Genomic DNA, 25,027 nt, shown 5'->3' with positions numbered 1-25,027 from the left:
TTTCAGGTTTGTCGTTTGAAAGTGCTTAAAACTTATGAGTTATATTTTTCATATTTTTTTTTCAAACTTTTTCTAACGGTGTACAAATTGTGAAAAAACTAAGATGGTATCCATTTATTATAAAAGTCATTTCCTTTATTATCAATTATAATGAAAGCTGGAAAATCGACAACATCAATTAAATGTACTGCTTCCATACCAAGTTCAGGAAAATCGATAACCTGAACATTAAGAATATTATTTTTCGCTAGTATTGCTCCTGGTCCTCCAATACTGCCCAAATAAAAACCATTATATTTTTTACATGCATTTCGAACAGCTAAAGATCTATTTCCTTTTGCCAACGAAATTAGAGATGCATTATTTTTCATAAGCACTTCTGCATAAGCATCCATTCTTCCAGCAGTTGTTGGTCCAAACGATCCGCTTGCATAATTATTTGGAGTCTTTGCTGGACCAGCATAATATATAGGATGTTTTTTAAAGTACTCTGGTATTGGTATATTTTCGTTAATAAAATTATCAACAATTCTTTTATGTGCAGTATCTCTAGCTACTATTAATTTACCTGATAATATTAATAAAGTTGAAACAGGATAATTTGAAATTAATTTTAATATATTTTCCATAGGCTGATTTAAGTCTACTGCTACCCCGTTACTATGTTCGTTACTGTGTTCGTTGCTGTTTTCATAAATAATATTGGGACCGCTCGATTTGTTGTTTATTCCATTTTTTAAATTATCATATGTCACTTCAGGAAGGTATTTGATCGGTTCATGCTCTAACTTTTCAACAAATACTCCATCCTTATTTATGATGCATTTGATTTGTCTATCAGCTGAACAAGATACACCAATACCAATTGGGCAAGATGCAGAATGCCTTGGAAGTCTTATAACTCGAACATCATGAACAAAATATTTTCCTCCAAATTGTGCACCTATACCTAAACTTTGAGATTTATCTAAAATTATTTTTTCACTTTTTATATCTCTAAAAGCTTTACCATATATATTTCCTTCTGTTGGTAAGTCATCTAAATATCTACAAGATGCCAACTTAACAGTTTTTAAATTCATTTCTGGTGATAATCCACCAATAACGATAGCTAAATGATATGGTGGACATGCAGATGTACCTATTTCTTTTATCTTGTCTAATAAAAATTCATATAATTTATCTTCGTTTAATATACTTTTTGTTTGTTGAAATAAAAAAGTTTTATTTGCACTTCCTCCCCCTTTTGCAATAAAAATTAGTTCATATTTTGGATTTTTTTTAATTGGATAATTTAAATGATCATTCTTTTTTATATTACTATATATTTCAATTTGGCATGGTAAATTATTTTTAGTATTTACTTCATCAAACATATTAATAGGTGATAATTGACTATATCGAAAATTATTTTTTTTATAAGCATTATATACACCTAGGGTAAGATATTTATGTTCATATGTTGTTAATATTTCTTCATCTTTTTTTCCTAAAATAATTGCAGTTCCTGTGTCTTGACAGCCTGGTAAATGTTGATGAGAACTTATGATAGCATTTTTAATTAAAGTCATAGCAACAAATTTATCATTATCACTTGATTCTTTATCTATTAATATATTTTGTAATTGTTTTAAATGTTTTTTATTTAAAAAAAATAATATTTCTTTTAATGCATATTCACATAATTTTGTTAATACAAATGGTGGAACATGTATATATTCTTTCATCACATTTTTATTATTTTCTTTTTCACAATCATTTTTTATTTTCAAATTTCCATTTTCATCAAAAAATTCATTTTCATTTTCATAATTTATATCATAATATTTACTATCCTTATTTATTTTATTATTATCCAATTTTATCACTTCAATATATTTACTTAGCTCATCAAGACGTCTATATTCTATACCATCATTTCCTTTTTCTTCAAACTCAAAAATATCTAAGAAGTTATTCAATGTATTTATATTTAATTTATTTATTTTATTTATATTACTAATATGGTTTTTTCCATGGATTCCCATAAATTTATTAGTGCATATTGTATATGAAAATAGTGAGGGAACCTTCTTAAACCTCCTAACCTTTTGATATGCTACCATCGTTAAGCTCAAAAATTGGCAAGCTTACTAAATGAATTTCACACGAAATCTTTATGACGTGAACGGTAGAAAAATGTGTTTTACTTACAAAGTACAAACGTTCGTTATTCGCTATTTAGCCGTTTTGCCGCTTTGCTATTTCGTCACTTTGCTATTTCGCCACTTTGCTAGCTTTCACCTTTTTTCGCATTATATTTTTTACGATTTTATGCAAAAATTTCAGGGCGATACAGGACAAGAAATATGCATGCGCAAGGAAGGGTATTATATCCTGTTCCGCTATTTTGCTATATCACTATTATATATTTTTTTTTTTTTTTTTCGCATTTTTCGTTCATTATTCATGGGTTTAAACAATTTTAAATAAAAAATTAACGATTTTTATAGTCGCTATTTTTATTTTATTGCTATATATTATTTTGTTTTTTTTCCGTTTTTGCACATATAATATTTGGTACGCCTTTTTTCCTGTGCAATATTTACAACGTATTTCCGTATCACGGAAATGCGCTTTAATTTTGTAAATTTGTAAATTCGCGGAGTTACAAATTTATAAATAAATCGACGATACAATTATTTTCAGTTTCGCAAAAATGCGTAGGTATACCCCATATGCGCATTAGAGAGCATATCAATAATATGCGATGCTAAGATAAAAATTGTTTGGCCATATGCATGGATATATTTATATTATTATAAATACATGCATAATGCATATATAGATTGTTATATACACACTTGATGTGCTAAATTACTGCCTTTTTCTTTCCCTCTTTTTTATTGTTTAAGGTTATAAAAAATCTATATATATATATCAAACAAAAAAACAAAAATTAATTAAACAAACCGAAAAAATAAAAGAACATATTAATGTCAATTCCTTTATAAAATAAACAAAAATAAATAGACGGAACAAAAAAAAAGAAAAATCCATAAATTGTGTATATCCATATGATTAAAAAATAAATTATTAATTTATGTCAAAAAAGTATGTATATATATAAAGCAGCAACATTATCATATATATGCAAAATTATTTTTGTATGTATATATGTGTGTGCGTACTACATGTCTTATATAGTAATGTAGTTTAAAGTTGTATATCAAAAATTTGAATCCTGAATAGTGTACTCTATATAGTGTTTTAAATGTGTGCAAAAAGGAAGAAGTAAATTTTCTCATTACTTGCATTTATTTGACAGCAATGTGGATATATCTACATATTGTATATACACACATAGCGTGTACTAATTTAAAAGCATATGGCCACAAACTATTCGGTTGTTTTTACTTTATCATTTTTGTTGAGGCATTCATACAATCCATTGAAATTGTAAGTAAGGGGTGTGCAATTATTTAAAATATTTTTCCCATTCTTATTATTTAAAGATAAATTATCATTATTATCATCACCGCTAGTAGACTGAGGATTTTTTTTTGTATTTAATATATCGATTTTGTTATTTTCATTATTTCCATTATTATTGCCATGTCCATAGTTTGAAAAACCACCATTAGTCTTATATGCCATTTCATAAAAATTTAAATTCGACATACTTGAATTATTTTCATTATTGTCTAAAAAATAGTTAGAATAATTATTCTTAGAAAGCTGAGATAAATCATTTTTTTTATGATCATTCATATAATAATTTTGATCAGCACCATTTAATGAATCATTTAACATACCACTTGTTATACTATTTTCTACATTGTTAAAAAAATTATTATTAATTATATCATCATTATCTTTATTACTAATACAGGCATTTTTAACATTGTTCATATTATTTTTGTTAAAATAATTGTAGCTAAATACCTGTCCGTTCATATTATTATTTACACCACTAATCATATTGCTGTTTTTTATTTCTCTATTTGACTCACCAATATTATTAGTATTCATATTGCTATAACCATTTTGGAACATGTTTAATAAATTTCCATTTTCATTATATCCATTTTTATTTTTGTTCATAATATTTCTTCTATTTTGATAGTCTATTAAATCGTTCATGTTATTTGTGTCCATTTCTACCTGACTGTTCATATTTTCTCCGACTTTTTTTTTATTTGAAAATATTTTTTCAAAATCATAGCTCGAAACATTATTATTATTTCCTAATAAAAATTTGTTAATATCTTCAAATTTCATACTATTTTCATTTATATTACCAAATTTGTTTTTTATATAGTCATAATTTCTACCACTATTATTATTGCCATTTCTGTTCATACAATTTCCATTGTTTTCATTAAGCATGCACATATTCCATTTATATTCTGACATGTTTAAAATATTGTCATTATTTCTCATTTCGTGATGACTGTTCATACGATTTTCATTCATTTTGTCATTTCCTTTTCCATTTAATAATATAGTACTTTCATCGGATAAATTTTCATTTATTTCTTGTTCTTCATTTAGTATATCTTTCTTTATATTATTTCCTTTTTTATTTAAAACTATATTTTTTTTCATTTTTTTATTTCCTTTTTTTAAATCATATTCATTAGACGAAGATGCCCCAGATGATAATGAAGCGTAACCTTCATCAAGTCTTTCTCCTCCTTGTCCATTTTTTTCACCAGATGAAATTATTTCTTTTTCTATATAACTTTTATCTATTACACCTTCATTAATAAAATTATTTATTTCATCATTTCTTATATCTTTTAAATCGTTTAATTTGGTACTCGAGCTTGCTTTTCTATTTTCATATTCCATATTGCCATTCCCTTTTATTATTCCAGTGTTCATATTATTAATTGCATTTTTTTTATAGCTATCATAGTTATTATAGTAATTTGTCTTAAGCCCATTCATATTTCCTTTCTTACTAATATCATCTATATTGCAAGCATTACTCAGATTGCTAATACTATTTACATTACTAAAATTTGTCATAGCATTCATACTGTTGCATAAATCATTTGAACTCAATACTGTATAGTTGCTCATAATATGTTCATTGTTATTGTTTGAAGTTTTAGGAATTATGAACTGTTCATTAAATTCGTTATATTTGTTAATATTATTACTTCCATTATTATTGTCTAATAAAAATTCATTATCCATAATAATTTTTTTAAATTCATAATCAACATTATTTGTATAATATTCAAAAGATTCATGATTTATTTTGTTTTCATCATTTCGTTTTATTTCTTCATTTCCATTTTGAATATTTTTTTCAGATTGAATTTTGAGACTATTATTATCATTACTTGATTTCATAAATGCTTGCATTAAAATTCGATTTTTAGATTCTTTCTCACTTTTACTTCCATCACCTAAATTTATATTGTTCATATTATATATCAAGCTTTCTAAATTCATATTCATTTGTCGCATTTCATTTAGACTTTTTTCATTTTTTTCATCAAATCCAACTCTATTCATATCCGAAACATCAAGAGAGTCATTCATTTTGTTCGTTAAACTAAGACTTCCCATATTATTACCATATCGATCTGTTCTAGATCTATTTTTATAATTAAACCCGATCGGCATATTTTTGAAATTTTCTATATTCTCCATATTTTCTCCTCTTTCTTTTCTTTTATTTATCCCATTGTCATTAAAATAATTTGAACAATTTTTTGAATCATCATATTTATTTATATTTGGATCAAAGAATGGATTATTAATTATATCACCATTTTTATTATTTTTTATAAAAATATTTTTTTCTTCATTCATATTCATTTCATTCTTATCATTATAAGCATTTTTCATCGAATTAAAATTTATATCATAATTCATATTTAATAATAAACTTTGTTTATCCATCTTTCTTAAAATAGACATCCTATCAAAATTGTTAATATCCTCATATGAACCATTAATATTATTGTTGTTATTTCCCTTACTATTCTCAACATTTTGTGTATTATGTTCTGCTAAAGAAAAGTTATTTTTATAATATTCATTTAGTAACATTGTTTTATTTGTCATATTAAAATTTTTTAAATTTACATAATTATTACTAAACATATCTATATTTTCTCCATTATTTACATTCTTATATTTGTATATTTTGTTATTAGAAATTTCTCTTTCATCCATTAGTCCATCATAATTATAATGATATCCATTTGATGTTATGTTCTCAAATTTATTGCTTATCAAATTTTCTTTAGTGGAATTTTTCCTTCTCATATAATCGCCACTCATCAAAATGTCGTTGTACAAAATATCTTCATCTGTAAAGGGGGAAGGTAAAAAAAAAAAATTTAATGAAAAAAATTACAACGATAACCTCACAAGGTATATACAAAAAATGCGTTTATGTATTTATGGTAAAATAAGAACAGTATAAGACTCATCATAGTATTTCCAAAAGCAAGAATGAATAGACCGGTTCACATATTTCCGTTCTAATTATAGTACCTTTGTCTATGTCTCCTATGCAACCATTAATTTGGTTTGTGTCAAGCAAATATTCTTTGTATGTTTTTCTCTCACTATTTCGATAAAAATTAAAAGGAGATTTTTTTGAGTCCTTCATATTATCATTATTACGAAAACGATTTATATTATATTTATCTTTTTCTTTATTTCCATCATCTTCACTATCTCCTAAACCTTTACGTAACTCATATTCATTATTTTGATTGCTTTTATTAATCTTGTTATTTCTGCTATTATCTCTTTGCCCATTTTGATTGCCATTGTTATTTTTAGAATTATTTTCGTTATTATCCTTTTCACTATCACCATTATTCATATTATCATTATAATTTTCATGATTTCCCTTTACTTCATCTGTTTGCTTATTTTCGTTACTATTTATGTCCATTCTATTTTTATAGCTTTCAATTTCTTCATTATTATAAACTCTGCTCATAAGTTCTGTCGACGAAAATTTTACGGATGGGTCCAGCTGGTTTATACTATGCGCCATGGGACATTTATCTGCCTTACTACAATAGCCTGACCAAGTGGAGAAATGAAAAAGGGATATAATATGCAAAGAAAAATAAAATATGGCGCATTATACCATAAAAATAATATCTTTTTTTATTGCTAACCATCTAAAAAATATTTTGTGCACAACCTCAGGGCCTTTCCAGAGCCTCTTAATTCTTCTTCTGTATGAGCAAATGTACATTTCGAGGCTTCACAATAACTTCCCGATAAAAATGTATAACACATTCGAGTCTGAAAATGAGAAAATATAAACAAATCAAAAACATAAATATGAATCGATACATATTTCTAAAAATTAAAGTTATACTAAAACAAGGAATAAAAAAATGTGTCATAATAAGTGCAGTAAAAATCTTACTTTGTAAAACTTTGGCATCGGTCTAACATCTAATTCACCATGAGCCCAACTGCATTTGTTGCCACGAGCGCAAATTCCTTTTGCGTAAAAAGAGCAAAGCTGAGTTTTGTATAACCTAAAAAATTAATTAAATAAGAAACAAACAATGTATACATATTTACGCATTGAATATGGCTAGTCTATATACTCAAATCTACAATTACACGATCCATTATGTAAACACTCTATATAATGTTCTCAAACTTGGATTCATTAAAAGGTACACTCTTTGTAGACTTACATTTTTTCCGGAATATATAAAAAATGTGTTTGATTAAAAATGCTATGAATGTATTTCCGATGGTTTGATATATGAATTTATTTACACGCTTGATTCTAAGCTCGTCCCCAAAAGCACACACACAAATATGATATACTGAATGGCTAATATATTGCGGATATTTTAGTAAATAGGAAACTACTATATATATAAAACTACATACACATAAAAGTATAATATACACATTTACATATAGATATGATTATGGATAATAGAATGAATTAATTTAATTTTTTTAATGTAAAAAAATACAGGATTTAATTGGTAAAATAATACATAAAAATAAAAATAAACTGCATATTTAAATCTGATATAATATATATATGTATATATATTTAAAAGACATTAAAAATATTATTTTAAAAACAAAAATTATAATTTATAAACATAAAACTTTCAACGTAAAAAAAGTAAACATGCATAGATAGAATGTACAGATTGTGATAAAATATATAGATAAGTATAATATATAAACTGCGAATAAATTAAAGATAGGAAATTTAATTGGTATAAAAAAACGAATGTAAAAAAAAAATAATGAAATAAAATTTAAAAAATGGTATGTATTATTTAAATGAAATAATAAAACATAGCATTTATAAATTTATTTGTCTATTCAAATCCATGCTATATATATTTGATGCTGGATATATTTAATGTTTTACTTTTGCGTATTAAGCAAAGAATACGAAAACATATACACATACAACTCGTTAGATTGTAATTATTTTAACGTATTTATTTTGTATGTTTTGTTTCTTCGTTTTTTACACATTTGTTCTATTTCTATTTCTTCTGATGTTGTGGTAGTGGATATATGCTTTGGGTTTTATATACTATTTACTTATTACTATTTTTGAGATTGTTCAATTTTTATAATGTTAACAATTTATTTAACATAAAATGTATATCAGTCGTATCAGACACGCATTTATGAATTAAACAAAATATGAAAAGGGCTTATGGATACTTATTATGTATTTTATTAAAAACTTCAAAAAAATAACATATGCTACAAAAAACATGTACACATATATTTATATATATTACAGTAATTGAAAAACTTAATTTAAAGTATATTATAAATTAATAGAAAGTGTAAATATACATGAAAACTCGTATCATCAAATAAGTTTAATTGTGGATATATGTAGAGTATAATAAAATGCAGGAACAAAAGCCCACAATGATATAACTTAACAATAATAGGAAGAAATGAGTGTATCAATAAAGCATAATAATAATATTACATAGGAATGAATATAACAAAAAATTATTATAATGACTTGTAGAAAAGCAGTGTAAAATTTCGATATATTTTGAAGGAATGTGTAATGGTAATGGCAAGTTATAAACTAATTGATATATACATAAAATATTATATAAAGCATTTAAACAAATATATGTACGTGTAAACATGTGTTTACACTACTTGATATTTGCTCATGTTCAAATATTGTTAAAAATTAAAAATAACATAAACACATAAAAATGTAAATAAAGTTATTTTAAAAAATACATAAAAACTTATATAAAGTATTTAAAAAAAGGACCGGAAATTATAAATTTCAATTGTTACGATAAAATTAATACTTCCTATGATAAAAATATTATTTTATAAAAAAATGATATTCTTCTATATATGTAAAATATATAATTGTTATAAAAAATGTACACATAATAGTATTTACTGGTATGTACGTAAATATATACATAATACAAGTATTCTAGGTAGTACAACTGCTATTGTTTGAAATATGAGACGATAAAAGAAAAAAAAAAAAATATAGGAAAACAAATGCAATATTACATGTATGCACATACAAAAATAGTTAGTATTACTATTTTTTTAGCTAGATTACATAAATATATATGTACGTACATGCACATTTGCAATTTTATATATTTATATATACATTTAGCGCATTTGTGCTTATTTTTAAGAGTTTTTTAATTTTTCCATATATAGGAAAGAAAAACTTAATTAAAAAATCCAGATATTTAAGAATGTGTATAGAATGTAAAAACAAAACAAATTATGTATAAAGGAAAAAATATATGTATATATATGGCATACATATGTATGCATATGTTTTTTTATGTATGCACATGCGTATTGTATTTATTTATTCATATATAGATATAACTATCTCATATCATATGAAATATTCTTCAATAAAACACAATTTTTATGCATTTAATAAATAGGCTTTTGGCCTTATGTTGATACTCTTCTTATATAGTATGCCCCTATGTATATACAATAAATATATTTTTTTGTGTGCGTTTATATATTCATATATACTAATTATGTACTATTCTTTATAATATAACGGGAAAATACACTTTTTTTTTATGCACGTTCATATATTTTTTCCCTCTAAATTAGCTAGCTTTCTAAAATTATGTACACTTACAAATTGCACACACACATTTATATATATGATATATTCATATAAACGCACAAAATATACAATATAGAAGGTTGTAGAACAATTTATTATTAAAACAAAACAACGTTTCATTAAAATATTACCACAAAAAACGTATGTATTGTTTAAACTTTATTTGTGAAATATACATAAAGTAAAATTTACTTATATGCTTATTTATTCAATAAAGCGTTTAATGCACATTCGAAAAAATATAAAAATGGGTATAGATTATTTAAAATATTATAGATTTTCGATTTTGTACTATTATATATATTAAGAAATAAATTAATATTACAAAAGAAATGTATAAATTATTAATAAAACTTCAGAAAATAATGGTTGTACATATATTTAAGCTCTAAAAAACACAATAAAAAATACTTCAAAGTAGTTCACAATTTTATGTAGCCTTTTTAATAATTGTACATAAATATATAAAGTTATAACAAAACGGCAAAACCACTAGATAAACGCACACACATATACAGTTCTGTTCTTGTGCGAACTGATATGCCTATATAAAATACACTGTCTATATATATGTGTATACACGTGTAACGATTAAAAAAAATAATAATATAATATACTTTTTTGGTATCTTCTTATTGTTGGATTATACATAAGAAATAAATTGAAAAAGCATATTTAAAATATAATTGAAAAGAATTTAAAAAATATATATATTTATTATTTTAAAAGATCATTACATATATTTTCTATTTCTCTACATTGTATGCAATCACATATTTATTTGTATAATTATGATGGGCAAAAAAATTATATTAATAAATATATAGGAAAAATTCTTCAAAATACGCTATAAGAGTTAAAAAATTTAACTTAGACATAAATTAAAAAAAAACACGACGAGATCATAAAATATACAATTTATTTCCATATAAATATAGTTTGGATATTTCTGTATATATCCATATATTTGTGTATTTATACTATATATATATGTATATGAAAACATATATGTGTATATATAAATGTATATATATAGGATTTATTGTATGGATACAATACAATAATGCATGTTTATACATGCACAGGAGAAATATTTCAATTATAAAAAGGGATAACCTAGTAAAATACATATAAAGAATATTGTATAGGTGCATAAAAGTATATATTATGTGCACATAAAGGAATATTAAAACTTTAAAATAAAGGCTTAAATATATATATATGTTATAAATCAAACATAGGTGTATATACAAAACTCTATTTATAACTATATGCATATAGACACTTTCGCAGTAAATACGATATCGTTAAAAATTTATATCAACATGTATATATGAACCATTAAAAAACTAATGTAGCAAGTATTTAAATAATAATTAAGAATTGGTGGTAGGAAAATATCGGTACATAAAAAGAAGGGCTGTCTTTATGCTAATATCTATGTAATCACATGTATACATATGAATTCTTTTATGCCTTTATATTTTCTACATATATATTATGCATGCCCACGTAATATTTGTATGTACAATAAATTATGCCCATACATGGATATATATTCATATGCTATCTTCTTCTCTTTATATATATGAAGAAAGGTGTAAATGAATGTACATAAGCATCTCATGAAATCACTTATTTAAGGTGTAATGGAAAAATCTTACATCAAAGAAGTCGAGGATAAATATAGGCGCAAAGAAATAAAAAACTGTTTAAAATGTATGTATCAAAAAGATAGGGAAGAATGATCGTTCTCTCTCTCTATACATATATTAATACAACACAATTAATTTTTTTTTTGTGTATTTATTAATGGATTAATATAAACTACTTGAAAAAAGAAATGCAGAAATGGATTATAAAATAAAAGGTTCAAAAAAGGTGAGTGTCCAAATTTATTGATAAAGGGACCTGACAATGATTTCAATTTTCACTGTATGCTCACTATGCAAAGTGTAATAAATAAATAAGTATATATATTATATAATATTTATGTGAAATAAATATATATGCACATATGGTAACATATGGGGATAATAGTTCTTGTTCTATAGCAGTGTAAAATTAATAAGAAAACATAAAATTTCAATATATATATGTAAATGTGTCATAATTTGATTATTATAAAATCAAGACCTTTATCATATATAGTTTTGAAATTTTGTAGATATGTATATTTATGGAAATTTTAAAAAAACACATAAATTTTACAAAAATTGTTTGATAAGCTAAATATTGTGTGTTTATTAATTATAATTATTGTTATTTTTGTTAGTATTCCATATTTTATTATATTTTTTATTTTTTTTTATAATTAAATTTAGGCTTAAAAAATGGGTAACACGACATGTGTGTAAATATAGAAAGATGAACACGAAGATATAAAAATATATTAAATAGAAATTATATATCATATTTATAAAAAAAAAAAAAATATAAAATATATAGCATATACTATTCATGTGTATGCATATTCTCATTCTTTCACCTGCACCTCTTTTTTAGTGTACGTATTTTATTTGCAGCTTTTATAATTTTTTTTAAAATAAAAATACTTAATTTTTGATGTCATGATGAAAATACTATTTTTTGTAGGTCTATATAAAAGGATGTACATACATATTATTTTTTGATAGTGTACCGAAAATAAAGCACTATATAATATTCACACATTTAGTTATTCTGTTTATTTTTATTATTTTTATAAGATACACCCTACAATTAAGTACACTGGCCTTTTACCCCAAAAGACACAAACCTTTTTGATAAACCTTAAGACAAAATCATAGCATAATAATATTCAACCTCATACATAGTAAAAAAAACAAATTTTGGAATACTAGTAAAAAATATATAACACATAAAATAGTGCACTAAATGTATACACTATAAAATCTATCGTCTTTTTTTTTATCACGTTATTTTTCATAGGTACATACTGTGAAAATATTTATTTTATATTAAAAAAAAAATAGTATTTCTTATATAATAATAAAAAAAACAAACTCTATTTAATTCCTTTTATATTTGTATTTCAAATAAATGCATAGGATATTATGTATTTTTTCCTATATACTAATTCGTATGGTTTGGATTTTTTTTATTTTAAAATGTATATCATAGGGTTATAAAAAAAATATTACTATTATTAACAGTAGCAATAGTGATAAAAATAGCTACGAAAAAAAATATACTATTCACAAAGTAGTACTGTTATTTTATTTTTTTGGGGAAGGTACACACCTTTGGGTACTTATTTTTCTTTTCAATATAAATTAAGTCATGAACGTTTTTTCCAATTTCAAAATTATGGTAGCATAAAAATAGAGTGCAATTTTATTATATATACCTATACATATATATATTTATTTATTTGGTTAAATGATATGGTCTTAGGAAACTAGTAGGGATTTCTCCCTTTGCCTATGTTCCCCTTACACTATAATATTTATGAATAATTTTTTAATTTGCCAACTTTTTATTATATCAAAATATGATAACACTCTTGTATGCATATATTTCCTTTAAAGTAGTATTAAACCTGTAGAGTGTAACTATTTAAGTACACTTATAGCTATTTGTGAGAATTGATTTATAAAAAAAAAAAAAAAAAAAAAAAAAAAATTATAAAATATTTGGAAAAATATTATATATGACCAATTTGTGTGAAATAAAATGGGTGGCCAAGTTCATAAGCATATGTTTCTTTTTCTAATAAAAAAATGTAATATATAAAAATATCAAACAGTGTAAATTTGAAATAGTAAAAAATAAAATTGCAAGGCTTAATGTTTTAAGATAAATAATTTGTTCCCGGCATTACATATATATGCATATGCTTTAAAAAAATTATTTCTTCCCAATATTATATCTTTTTTATTTTTTATTTTTTCACATTTTATTATTTAGTTAAATTTAATATAATAATTTTTTAAAAAAAGATATATTTGTTTTTTTCCTACTACTTTATGTATTAATATATTACAATTATTTATGTACATATTTTTGTACCTCCTTTTTGGCGCCTATTAAGGAAGATCCATTTTTATGCCCATTTAAGTAACTTATTTGAATGAAGGGCATCAAAAAATAATATTTCAAAATTTTTACACACACATGTAAATATACAGGCATTGGTCATACAATATACTTTACAGTATGTGCATAGCAAATGATATACTATACAGGCATATATAATAATACACAAAATATATACAATATACAATATATAACATACAATCGTTTGAGAATTGCCTAAAATGAGTATCGATATCGAAGAATTTGGAGGGGAAAATGTGGAGGACTTTAAAGTGAAAAGTGAAATTAGGTCAATAGAAAATGAGTTAAAGAATTGGTTTATAAAAAGACGATTAAATATGGAATTAAATTATTCATTAAAAAAACTTTTTGATAATTATAATTTTGTTGGTTTATCAATAAATAGAAATATAGATATGAAAGATAAAATGATGTGGTATGATATGGTTAATGGTAAACCAGAATTAGAAGATACATTATCAATTGATGCTAAAGAATATAAATGTGATCAATATATAGATATGTGGAACTCAAGTACAACTGTTGATAATCCTTGTCGACTTGTAGGCTCAATTTATTTTCGATGTTTAAAAAATAATTATACTTTAAATCAAGCAGATAGAGAACATAAATGTATACACAGTTTTATGAATTTTAACAATTGCAGAAAAGCATTAAAACTACAACAAGCTAATAATATTAAAAACTCAATGATTAAACAAAATACCGAAGATAATATTGCCAAAGCTTTATTTGAAAGACGAAGTAAACTCCTTGAAATGGTGAAGGGAAACTAGTCAACAAATAACCATACCAAATGTGATCATGAAAAATGGCTTAGTCACTTATTTGCATCATCTTAAGATGGGCCAGTAAATAAGCCAGTAAATTTGTCTCCCTAACTAGATGCAACCTCATGTAAGGCGAAGTCAAAAATAAAAAACAAAATTTTTTAAATAAAAACTGTTGGAAACCTCTCACCAAGCAACAAACATGCAGAAGTCTGCTTTTAAAATACATGAAAAAAATATGCAACTAATTAATAAAGAATAATGTACATAATCTAATAAAAACAAGTGTAACTGTGCATGTATGCATATATTCACATTTGCTGTGTGTATATTATATATTTTACATTTATTATTTTTTTTTCTTAAATTTAACACACCCAAACTAATCATTTTTTTGTTTACCCTATTTAAAAATATCTCTACCAATTAATCATCACTCTTCAATAATGATCATACGTGTGGGAGAAGAGAAAATTTCCTACATGAAAATCTTAATATTTTTAATGAAGGCTACTTGCTCTGTTTCAAGTAGAGGAGATCAATAGGAATGTTGTCTAGTTCATTTTCATTCTCTTCAGCTTTTGGCATAATTAATATTTAACTCCACCCATAAAAGTTCGAGCATCCGGTACTTGGCCATTAAATGAGGCAGACGAAAAATCAAAATTTGGATGTTCCATTTGAAATCTTTCTAAAAGCATTTTTTTTTTTGTATTATTCTCATCAACAGCATTTAAATTTTTATGTCCTTTAAAAACACAATTCCATACTTCCGCTTTTTTAACTTTTGTTAATAATATATGTAAAATATTATCATCAATATACCAATATGAACATTCTTCATCAATCAAGCTAAATAGTTCTCCCTCTAGAAAACTTTCTGCTCCCTTTAATCCAATATTAACTCGTTTACTTTTTATATTTATGTCTAAGTCATTTTTATTTATATTGGAGTTCATATTTATATAAATGTTTACTTCATCTATTGTTTGCTCCCATTCATAAATTAGAACGCCTATATAAAAAATAGCAAAAAAAAATACTATGATAATGCATTTTTCAAAATAACCAAATTAAGCATTAAAAGGTTTTATTTTCTTTTTCTTTTTTTGGCGTATGAACTGTCTTAATCTTTCTCATACAATAAGATATCCGTTTTAACATGAACAAACAATTTTTATCTTACCATTGTTCATATATTTATGTCTTTTGTTGTATAGTTCCCCCATATTTATACATACACATGCACGTAAATATTATATTTGTTTTAAATTGTAAAAAATGCTTAGTTAATAAAAAAAGGAAAACAAACAAGTATGGATCATGAGTAATGTTACCTAAAAATATTTTTTTAGTATTTATTCAAAGTTGCTTTAACTCATTTGTTTGGCTATTCTGTTTATAATGGGAAATATAGCCATATTTTTCATTTCACAAAAAAAAAAAAATAATAAATACACAGTTGGCAAAATTAATATGACAAAATAAAGAAAAAATAAAATACCCAAAATAATAAATTGCCGGAAAAATCTTATTACCTTAACAATTACATGAATAAAAAAAATGAATTCTCTTCACATCCTAAAAATATTATATATATATATTTTTTAATTGATAATGGTAAAAAATATATGCATATAAGCAACATTAAATAGGGGAATACATTTTTTATATACCATAAAATAATTATTTGATTTATTTTTTAATCCTATGCCATCAATATATTATTATTCATAATATATTTCCCCTTCAAATATTATTGTACTATTATTGTTATAGGGGAATAATACACAAATATGTAAAAAATAAAAAAAAAAAAAAAAATATGATTGCCAAATACTGGATAACAAAATTTCCAGTTTGACTATTTGTAGCGATAGAAAAGCTAAGGACAATAATTATTCCAATATTAATATTATAAAAAAAAAAACTTTAAATTTATCAAAAAGTATATAAAGAATTTTTTTAGTATAATGGGAGGAGATGGGGGAAGTTTACCTCAAAGAGTAGATTTAGTTCGTATGAAAAATAAAAGATTAAGAGAAAATACAGGAAGTTTAGGATATGAAAAAAATACACTAGTTACAGTTAGCCATAATAAGTTTAATAAAAAAGAATTGAAGGAATATTATTTTAGTCATTGTGTTATATCTCAAGTAAATTAAATAAAATTATCAATCTACAAATAATATATTTATACATGTGTATACATAAATATATATTGTCTACCCTATTATTCATTTTGCTCTTTTCAGGAACTGCTTACAGAACCATTTTTCTGTTGCCGTCTTGGATACTTATATAATAAAGAAAATATTTTTAAATTAATTCTATTTAAGAAACAAAATAAAAAAAAACGAAAAAAAGATTTATATGAAAAATTTGCACATATAGATTCCCTTAAAGATTTAGTTCTCTGTAAGAATAAATTAAATGAAGATAATAAATTAGTTTGTTTGATTTCAAACGAAATAATCAATTCAACTTCCGGTGCTATATGCTTGTTTTCCTGTGGATGCATTTTTTCAAAAAAAGTTTTCAACAAAGTTAATATTTCAAAGGTAATTTTAATGGCTATACATATATGCATATTACATATCTGTCTCTATTTGTGTAAGACATTTCTCAACATTCTCAACATTCTTAACGTGTTCAGGAAAATGTTTGCATAGTTTGCAACAGAAAATTTAAGCCAAGTGATGTCATTGAAATTGGCTTAGATGATGAAGATGCCCTTGAAGAAAAAAGAAAAACAATTAAAAAACGAAAACTGGACAAGGACAAAAAGGAAATAACATACCATGAAAATAAATAAAGAACATACTACACTATATTTGTGCATTTTTTTAGTAATATTTTATATCATACTAAAAGTGTGAATTATCGAAATGATTAGCTATACACCAATTCGAAAAAAGTTTAAGAAGAAAAAGAACTCGCTAGTATTCTCATGCTATATATATTATTGTTCATGAAAAACTTCTATAGTAATACACAATCAACGAAATGGAAACACATTATCAGTTTATATAACAATCGGTGAATGAAATGAAGTAAATTAGTCACACATACATTTACATACTTATTTAATATATTTTAGTCGCTATCGTAAAAATAAAAAAATATATAACCATCTTCTTAATGTATATTAAAAATGTTTTTTTAATTTATATATATAATATACATTTCATGCATTTTAATTATTTTTTGTCTTATTTTGAAACAACTCGCCATTTTTAGTATTCTCAATTAAAGCCTAAATATATATACCTATGCAAATATGCATGTTTAGATTATATTTTATTTCCTGTTCGCTTATAAAATCGCTGGAAACAAATAAAATATACAAAGGAAGTAGATTCTTTTTGCTTTTTTTTTATTGAGATGCGTATAAGCTTTACGTATTATTTTATAAAATATGAATGAAATTAATTATAATTTTTTTAGATGTAATTTCATTAACTTAAAGATAAAAAGTAATAATTAATAAAAATCATAATAAGCGAAAAAAAATTATGAACATAATATAAAAGAACGAAAAAATTATTAACAGATATAAATTAAAAAAAAAAAATAGCAAAAAAAATATGAACATGCATACAAAGTAACTATTATTTTTTTTTTATTTTTTTTTTCTAGCCATTTAAAATAAATAAAAATAAAATTTAGCTGACTTTTTTTTAATTTTTAAAAAGGCTATTTAATTAAAATGAATAGGAATACATACACACACACATGCATATAATATAGCATATGCTCATATGGACACACAATAGGCAGGGAATGTTTGGTATGTTTATGTTTTTTTTTGTATTCTTATAAAACAAAAATGGAAGCATTTAGTGAAAGTGACTATAGTGATATTGCAATTGGGATTATAAAGAACTATGAGAAGAATGTAATTGAAAAAAAGAAAAAGCTAAATGAAAAAGAAACAAGTTTAAATTACAATAATGATTATAACAAAGAAGCAGATATAATTGCTAACAATAATAATTTAATAGACCATGCCAACCTTTTACAAAATGATAAAAGTGATGATAGCAGTTACGATTCGCTAGTTGACGATTTTTATAATAAAGCAGTAACAAATTATAGGGAAAGCTGCAAAAAACAAGATAATGTAACCGATTTAAGTAATGGAGAAAATGATATAAACAACTTTATCACAAATGATAAGGAATTAAAAGAAATCGACACCAACAATAATAATAATAACAATAATAACGATCCAAAGAAATATCTCAAAAAAAAAGTGATACAACGAAATACAGAAATATTGAAAAAATATCATAACAAACCATTAATCCCATTGTTAAAAAATAATAATAAAAAAAAAAAAAATGAAATTGTAAAAGGTGCAAAAGTAAAACCAGTGAAACATGCGAATGAATGGGATAGCAATCAAAATGATTTAAACAAATTTAAATTATCTAAAGAAGAGATAGAACAAAAAAGAAATAGTTTTAAGTCACGGAATTTAGACAAGGTCAAAATAGAATATCAAGAAAGGTTAAAAAAAATGAGAGAACGAGAGAAAAAAATATATTCACTTAGTAATTCTAACCCCAAGGAAAATGTAAAAAAAAAAAAAAATCAATCTATTCAAGAATTAAAAAAAAACGGGGAGAAATCAAAATATGCGCATAAAAAAGGGTTGAACAAATGTGGCATGAACATTACTTCACATAAAAAAGGAAACAATCAAGCTAACCCAATTAATTGCAGTACTGAAAATGGCGACGAAGTTAAAGAGGAGGAAATAGACGAAGGCAATGATGTTGTAACAGATGGTGCTAGTCCATTTAAACATTTAAATAAGTATGGTCGTCATAGACATTCATATATTTATAACGAAACGGATCATATAAACGATGGCTATTTTAGTTCAAGTGTTAATTTCGTTAGAAATAATTCTTTTGTTAATCATATCAATAAAAGAAAAAAAAAATATAAAAAAAGAGGTGACAAAAATTATTCTGATTATGATGAAGTTTATGTTTATAAATATAGACGAAATAATCGAAAACATAATGGATATTTATCAAATATTTCTAACGAAGGAAGTAACATAGATTTAAACCGTCTTAGTGAAACTGAATGGCATGATAATCGAACAGATTGCAATAGTTCACTAGATGAAATATATGATAAAAATAATCATATTTTAGGATCACAATATTTAAGATGCAGAAGTGAATATCCAAGAAAAAGTAAAAATTATAAAAAAAAATTGCAAAGAAAAAATGAAATAAAAAATAAAGATGATCATTATATTGGAAAATGCATACACAAAAATAAGTATAAGCATAATTCAAATATATCAAATCATAATTGTTCTGAATATGATTATATGACTGAATCAACTGATGTTTCCTCTTTTAGTAATGATACAACTATAAATAATTTTACAAAGGAACTCGAAAAATATACTGAGCCTTTATGTATAGATATAGACAGTTTAAATACAAAAACTTGTAATATAGATTGTTACAAGATTGAGATAACGAAAACAAAAGAGTTTGATAAAAAAAATATATATCCAAATGCAGAATTAAACATTTGGAAAAAATGGTTACACAATGATAATAATAGTGATATGGAATCATATGATTTATCCGAAGGATCATCTACCTGTACAGGTGATTATGATGATCATATATTTGATTCCGATTATTCTGAACAAATAAGAAAACTAAATTTAGACACTATACAAAATAATAATTTATTAAATTTAAAAAAAGTTAAACTAGAAACATTTAATCATATTAAAAAACTAATTAACAAAATAAAGAATTTAAATTATAATGAACTAAATAATGGACATAATTTTACAAATTCTATAAATATGTATTCAGATCCCTTTAAGGACAATCGAAATGTTACAGATAATTTTAATATCTACTATGATAAAGAAAATGAAAATATAGCTCACCAAAATAAACATTTTTATAAATATAATAATATAAAAGAAGGAATAGAAAGAACTGGTGGAACAGTACCTTTGATGGAGTACCTATTCAATGATGATGCTGAAGGGGATAGTAAAAATTATGTTTCGTCAAAAAATGAAATATATGAATATTATAATAAAGAAGAAAATTCATCATTAAATGAAAGTAATAAAAACATTATTAACATAAATAATAATTTAACAAATAGTAATATGTTTCCTTTTTCTTTTTCTCATTCGAATAATAAAAAATGTTCTTATGTTAATAATATACATGGCCATAAAGATGACTCACTAAGTTATCGAAATAGCAGTAGTGAGCTAGCTAGCGGAAATAAAAATAGTCAAGCTATATTAACTAGCCAAAATGAAGACATACCAAATTCTAATGAATATGTTACATCATCAAATAATTATAAAACTGTATCTATTAATAATAGTTCGGATGTCGATATTCAAAATTTTGAAAAAAGTTCAACTAAAACTGCAGATTGGGGAGAAATAAAATCAAATAATCATACAATTATCAAAGGGAAAGAAAAAAATCCAAAACATCCCACCATTTTGAAGAAAACGGAAATGAAAAATGCCAGTGATTATCACGTCCCTTCAAACAGATCAAAACTTAGTGTCCCCAAAATTGTGGCCAATAAAACAGGAAGTAAAATGGCAAGCGGTAATCGTATAGGTAGTACATTAAGTAGAGAAGATGCATATGGATGGTCAGAAAAAAAAAACAAACCGAATATCCATACCAAACGGGAGACAAAAGAGAGTTTAAAACATGGAAATAAGGGTAAGGTAGACATTATAGAGACAAAAAAAAAGAACAGTGTTAATGATAAAAATAAACCAAAAATAGTAAACGAAAAGAAAAAGAAATGTGTGAGTAAAATTGATAGTAATATTGGGAATGTGAAAAAGAAAACAGAACCAAGCTCAAATAAAGAAGATAGATTAATAAGTCAAAAAATTATGAACACATCCATTAATTTTGATGATGTACATAATCTAAGTGAGGATGATAATTTTATTTTTGAAAAATATTTAAATGAAGAAAGTTCTAAGGAAAATGAAAATTTACAAGACATAATAAATGATCAAGTTATGGCATTCGAACGAAATTTTTTATAAAAATATGTAGTAAAGATGGATAAATTAAGAAAAGAAATGTAGTACATAAAAAGGGGTATCGATTTGTGGTACTCTTGCAATTTTGGCTATTTCGGGCTTATTTATTTGCTCGGTTTTTGGTCGTCCTTTGGAATACCATATCGCTGTCTCATTTGATCAAAATCGATTGTGGCAAAGTTTGAGAAATTGTTCATATTAATAGCACATGATTCATTTTGTAAGGAAGGTGGAAGGATAAAAAGTTTGTGAATATTTTTATATATTTTTGTAAAAAATATTTGAATTTTATCAAATATATCGGATTTCGACATATTTGGCCAAAAATATTGGGAAAGATAATAATACATAGAAGATGGACCTAAAGAAAATTTATTTTTTAAAATAGTTAATAATTTGATTTCAACAAATTTTAAGTTTAATTCATTTTCATCAATTTGTTTATTTTCCAATGGTTTTAATTCTGCACTTGGAGAATATGAATTTATTTTATTTAAAATTTGAAGATCAAAAGTAGGACTATTAGCTATATAACACATAGTTTCTTTTATTAAAATTTTACTGACATTTCCAATGATATCAATATCACCAGATGAACAATCATATTTTGTAAAATAACCCAATATAGATTCATCTAAATTTCCAGTAGCTAATGTTATTAAAAATTCATTATACATATTATATTGTGCATATTTTTTTTGACAAATTAATGTATTAAAAAAATATAACATAACCATTCTTGATCTTGATTGTATATTTTGTAAACATAAATCATGATAACTAGTTCCATTTTCAGATTTAAATTTTAGTTTTTCATTTAAAAAATTTTCTCCTGCATTTTTAAAAAAACTATATATATCATCTATACAGTAAACATTATGATACGAATTTATGGCTTTACTTAACTCTTCACAAAAATATTTTGTCTCTGGGCTATTATTTTTTGATGGCATAGATAATGTGTTTAATAATTGATTACAAATGCTTTTTTTACATGCTTTATTTATTAAAAGATTTTTTAATTTATTTGAAAACATTTCTTTATTTATGTCGTCATGTTTGGTATCATCGTCAACTTCTTTCATCTGAATTTCTAGCATCGTTGATAGTACATATACCATGCATGCACAGAAGGCTGAGTCTATTCCTCCAGACAGTGCTAAAGCAAAACCTTTTGCTTTTGATAAGTGTAGAATATGCCATAAAAACATAGAACAATTAAAACTTAGTTCTTCATAAATATTGTGTAATCTTTCTACTTTTCCATTAAAAATGTAACAAGAATGAGATTCTGTTTTAGATTCCCCATCATTTTGCATATCATCACAATGATGGTTTCTAAATAATTCTGTTAAATTTTTATTACTTTCTGCATACTTATTTATGTTAAAAATGTCAAGAAGATTTTTCGATAAGGTATCTTTAGAGCACTCTATAGATAAAGGTATGTCTTTATTGTATGTGAAAATGGGCTCCTTTCCAACTTTGCTCTCACCCCTTTTAGAATCTATTTCCACCTTGGTAGACGCAACTTGAACCTCACAAAATGAATATCTTCCGTTTTTTGTCAAAACTTGGCTATTTTTCGCGATAAATGAGAATCCATCAAACATATACAAATAATTATCACACCCAAAATTGTTACTAAAACATAAAGTTAAATGTGGATATTTTTTTGTTAAACTCATTAATGCTGAAAAATATTTTTTAAATAATTCAAGTTCATTAGTTATGTACCCATTTACTAGCAATACATCAACACATTCTAAATTTATCTGATTTGTAGTGGTCAATTTTGTGTACTCTTTTTCAAAGGGAGAAATATTTTTCTTATTTTCATTAACATAATTAATACTATGATTCGAATCAGGATCCCATTTATTAAATATATCAATTCTGTCATCAATAGTTTCATTTCTTTCTATACTAATTAAATCATCTAAAAATGTATGCATTATTTTTACTCCATCATATTCTACTATACATTTTCCTATATATGTTTCTTTTTGTTGTGTTACATTTTGAATACATTTTGGTAATGGAAAGGTTTCAAAATTGTTAGAAATTATATTAACATTACTATTCGAAAAAATAATGGAACCTTGCCCATCACTTTTCGCATTTTCGTGACTTAACCCATTATATGATGAAAAATACATCGACTGCTCATTGTTTTCAACATTTTCCTTAGGTGATATATAAATAATTTGACTGTTATATATAATGACTTCTGAACTATATAATTTTTTTTTAAAATAAATAGGCATACTAATAAAACATAATATATCATCCGTTATGTTACTATTTTCATACTTTTCCTTTAATATATTACTTAATGTTAACCAGCAATTTTCATGAATGTCTTCAATCCCTTTAAAACTATTTTTACAACTTACTCCAGTTATTTCTAATTCACCTCCAATTCTTATACTACAATTTAACTTTTTACATTGTTTTATACTTTCTATTATTTTTAATTTATTTCCTTCATAATCTAAAGGACTCGAATATATCGAGCAGCAACTCAACCCTATACTATTCTTCATTCTTAACTTTTTTAATAAATAATAAGTAACTCAATATTTTTTAAATATATAAACATACTTAGTATACACATAAATATAACAAAATTTTAAAAAAAATATTTTTTATCGAAACTTATAGGTATTATTGTTAAAATGATAAATAGCAGACTCATTAAATAATTTATTACTTTTTCAAATAGATCATGCACATATTATTTTGCAATAAATTCGAAACAAAATAAGCCATCATAATATTTTGCACCTTACGTCCTGCTATAGTTTATTTTTTATATTCATAAGTCTAAAAAAAGTGAAAAAAACAATAAAGAAAATATGTTAAGAACATAAACATGCACAGCATCTGTACCAAAATAAGTCCCAATTTCAGGATAATAAAACTAAAAAAAATAAACAGTATATAATTATCACAAAAAAATAGAATCTTCCGATTTAATATAAACAAAAATGA

The 25,027-nt window shown here is 24.0% G+C and overlaps 7 protein-coding genes across 7 annotated transcripts; 3 read left to right on the top strand and 4 right to left on the bottom strand.

Moving 5' to 3' along the window:
* Positions 1 to 98: 98 nt before the first annotated feature.
* PCHAS_0828400 (fumarate hydratase, putative) lies at positions 99 to 2,105 on the bottom strand (the record flags this gene model as incomplete). Its single annotated transcript, XM_016797934.1, has 1 exon — positions 99 to 2,105. The coding sequence occupies one exon, from the start codon at positions 2,103 to 2,105 to the stop codon at positions 99 to 101; it is 2,007 nt and encodes a 668-aa protein (XP_016653836.1).
* Positions 2,106 to 3,378: 1,273 nt separating this feature from the next.
* Positions 3,379 to 7,678, bottom strand: PCHAS_0828300 (zinc finger protein, putative; the record flags this gene model as incomplete). The annotated part of the gene is made up of 5 exons (XM_016797933.1): positions 3,379 to 6,311; positions 6,499 to 7,041; positions 7,140 to 7,269; positions 7,397 to 7,511; positions 7,677 to 7,678. Coding segments are annotated over 5 exons (3,723 nt in total).
* Positions 7,679 to 14,379: 6,701 nt separating this feature from the next.
* On the top strand, positions 14,380 to 14,955 carry PCHAS_0828200 (conserved protein, unknown function; the record flags this gene model as incomplete). The annotated part of the gene is made up of 1 exon (XM_726984.2): positions 14,380 to 14,955. One exon carries the CDS (start codon positions 14,380 to 14,382, stop codon positions 14,953 to 14,955), a length of 576 nt encoding a protein of 191 aa, XP_732077.2.
* Positions 14,956 to 15,539: 584 nt separating this feature from the next.
* Positions 15,540 to 16,178, bottom strand: PCHAS_0828100 (HSP90 co-chaperone p23, putative; the record flags this gene model as incomplete). The annotated part of the gene is made up of 2 exons (XM_738298.1): positions 15,540 to 15,964; positions 16,136 to 16,178. The coding sequence occupies 2 exons, from the start codon at positions 16,176 to 16,178 to the stop codon at positions 15,540 to 15,542; spliced, it is 468 nt and encodes a 155-aa protein (XP_743391.1).
* A 744-nt stretch (positions 16,179 to 16,922) lies between these two features.
* PCHAS_0828000 (replication termination factor, putative) lies at positions 16,923 to 17,764 on the top strand (the record flags this gene model as incomplete). Its single annotated transcript, XM_016797932.1, has 3 exons — positions 16,923 to 17,105; positions 17,205 to 17,510; positions 17,606 to 17,764. 3 exons carry the CDS (start codon positions 16,923 to 16,925, stop codon positions 17,762 to 17,764), a joined length of 648 nt encoding a protein of 215 aa, XP_016653834.1.
* A 1,014-nt stretch (positions 17,765 to 18,778) lies between these two features.
* On the top strand, positions 18,779 to 22,036 carry PCHAS_0827900 (conserved Plasmodium protein, unknown function; the record flags this gene model as incomplete). Its single annotated transcript, XM_740342.2, has 1 exon — positions 18,779 to 22,036. The coding sequence occupies one exon, from the start codon at positions 18,779 to 18,781 to the stop codon at positions 22,034 to 22,036; it is 3,258 nt and encodes a 1,085-aa protein (XP_745435.2).
* Positions 22,037 to 22,137: 101 nt separating this feature from the next.
* Positions 22,138 to 24,579, bottom strand: PCHAS_0827800 (glutamine-dependent NAD(+) synthetase, putative; the record flags this gene model as incomplete). The annotated part of the gene is made up of 1 exon (XM_740340.1): positions 22,138 to 24,579. One exon carries the CDS (start codon positions 24,577 to 24,579, stop codon positions 22,138 to 22,140), a length of 2,442 nt encoding a protein of 813 aa, XP_745433.1.
* Between the last annotated feature and the right edge of the window lie 448 nt (positions 24,580 to 25,027).

The sequence above is a fragment of the Plasmodium chabaudi genome, assembly GCF_900002335.3.
Source record: "Plasmodium chabaudi chabaudi strain AS genome assembly, chromosome: 8".
NCBI classification, from domain to species: domain Eukaryota; phylum Apicomplexa; class Aconoidasida; order Haemosporida; family Plasmodiidae; genus Plasmodium; species Plasmodium chabaudi.
Note: the sequence above shows the minus strand (reverse complement) of the source record. Positions and strands in the feature narration are given on the sequence as shown.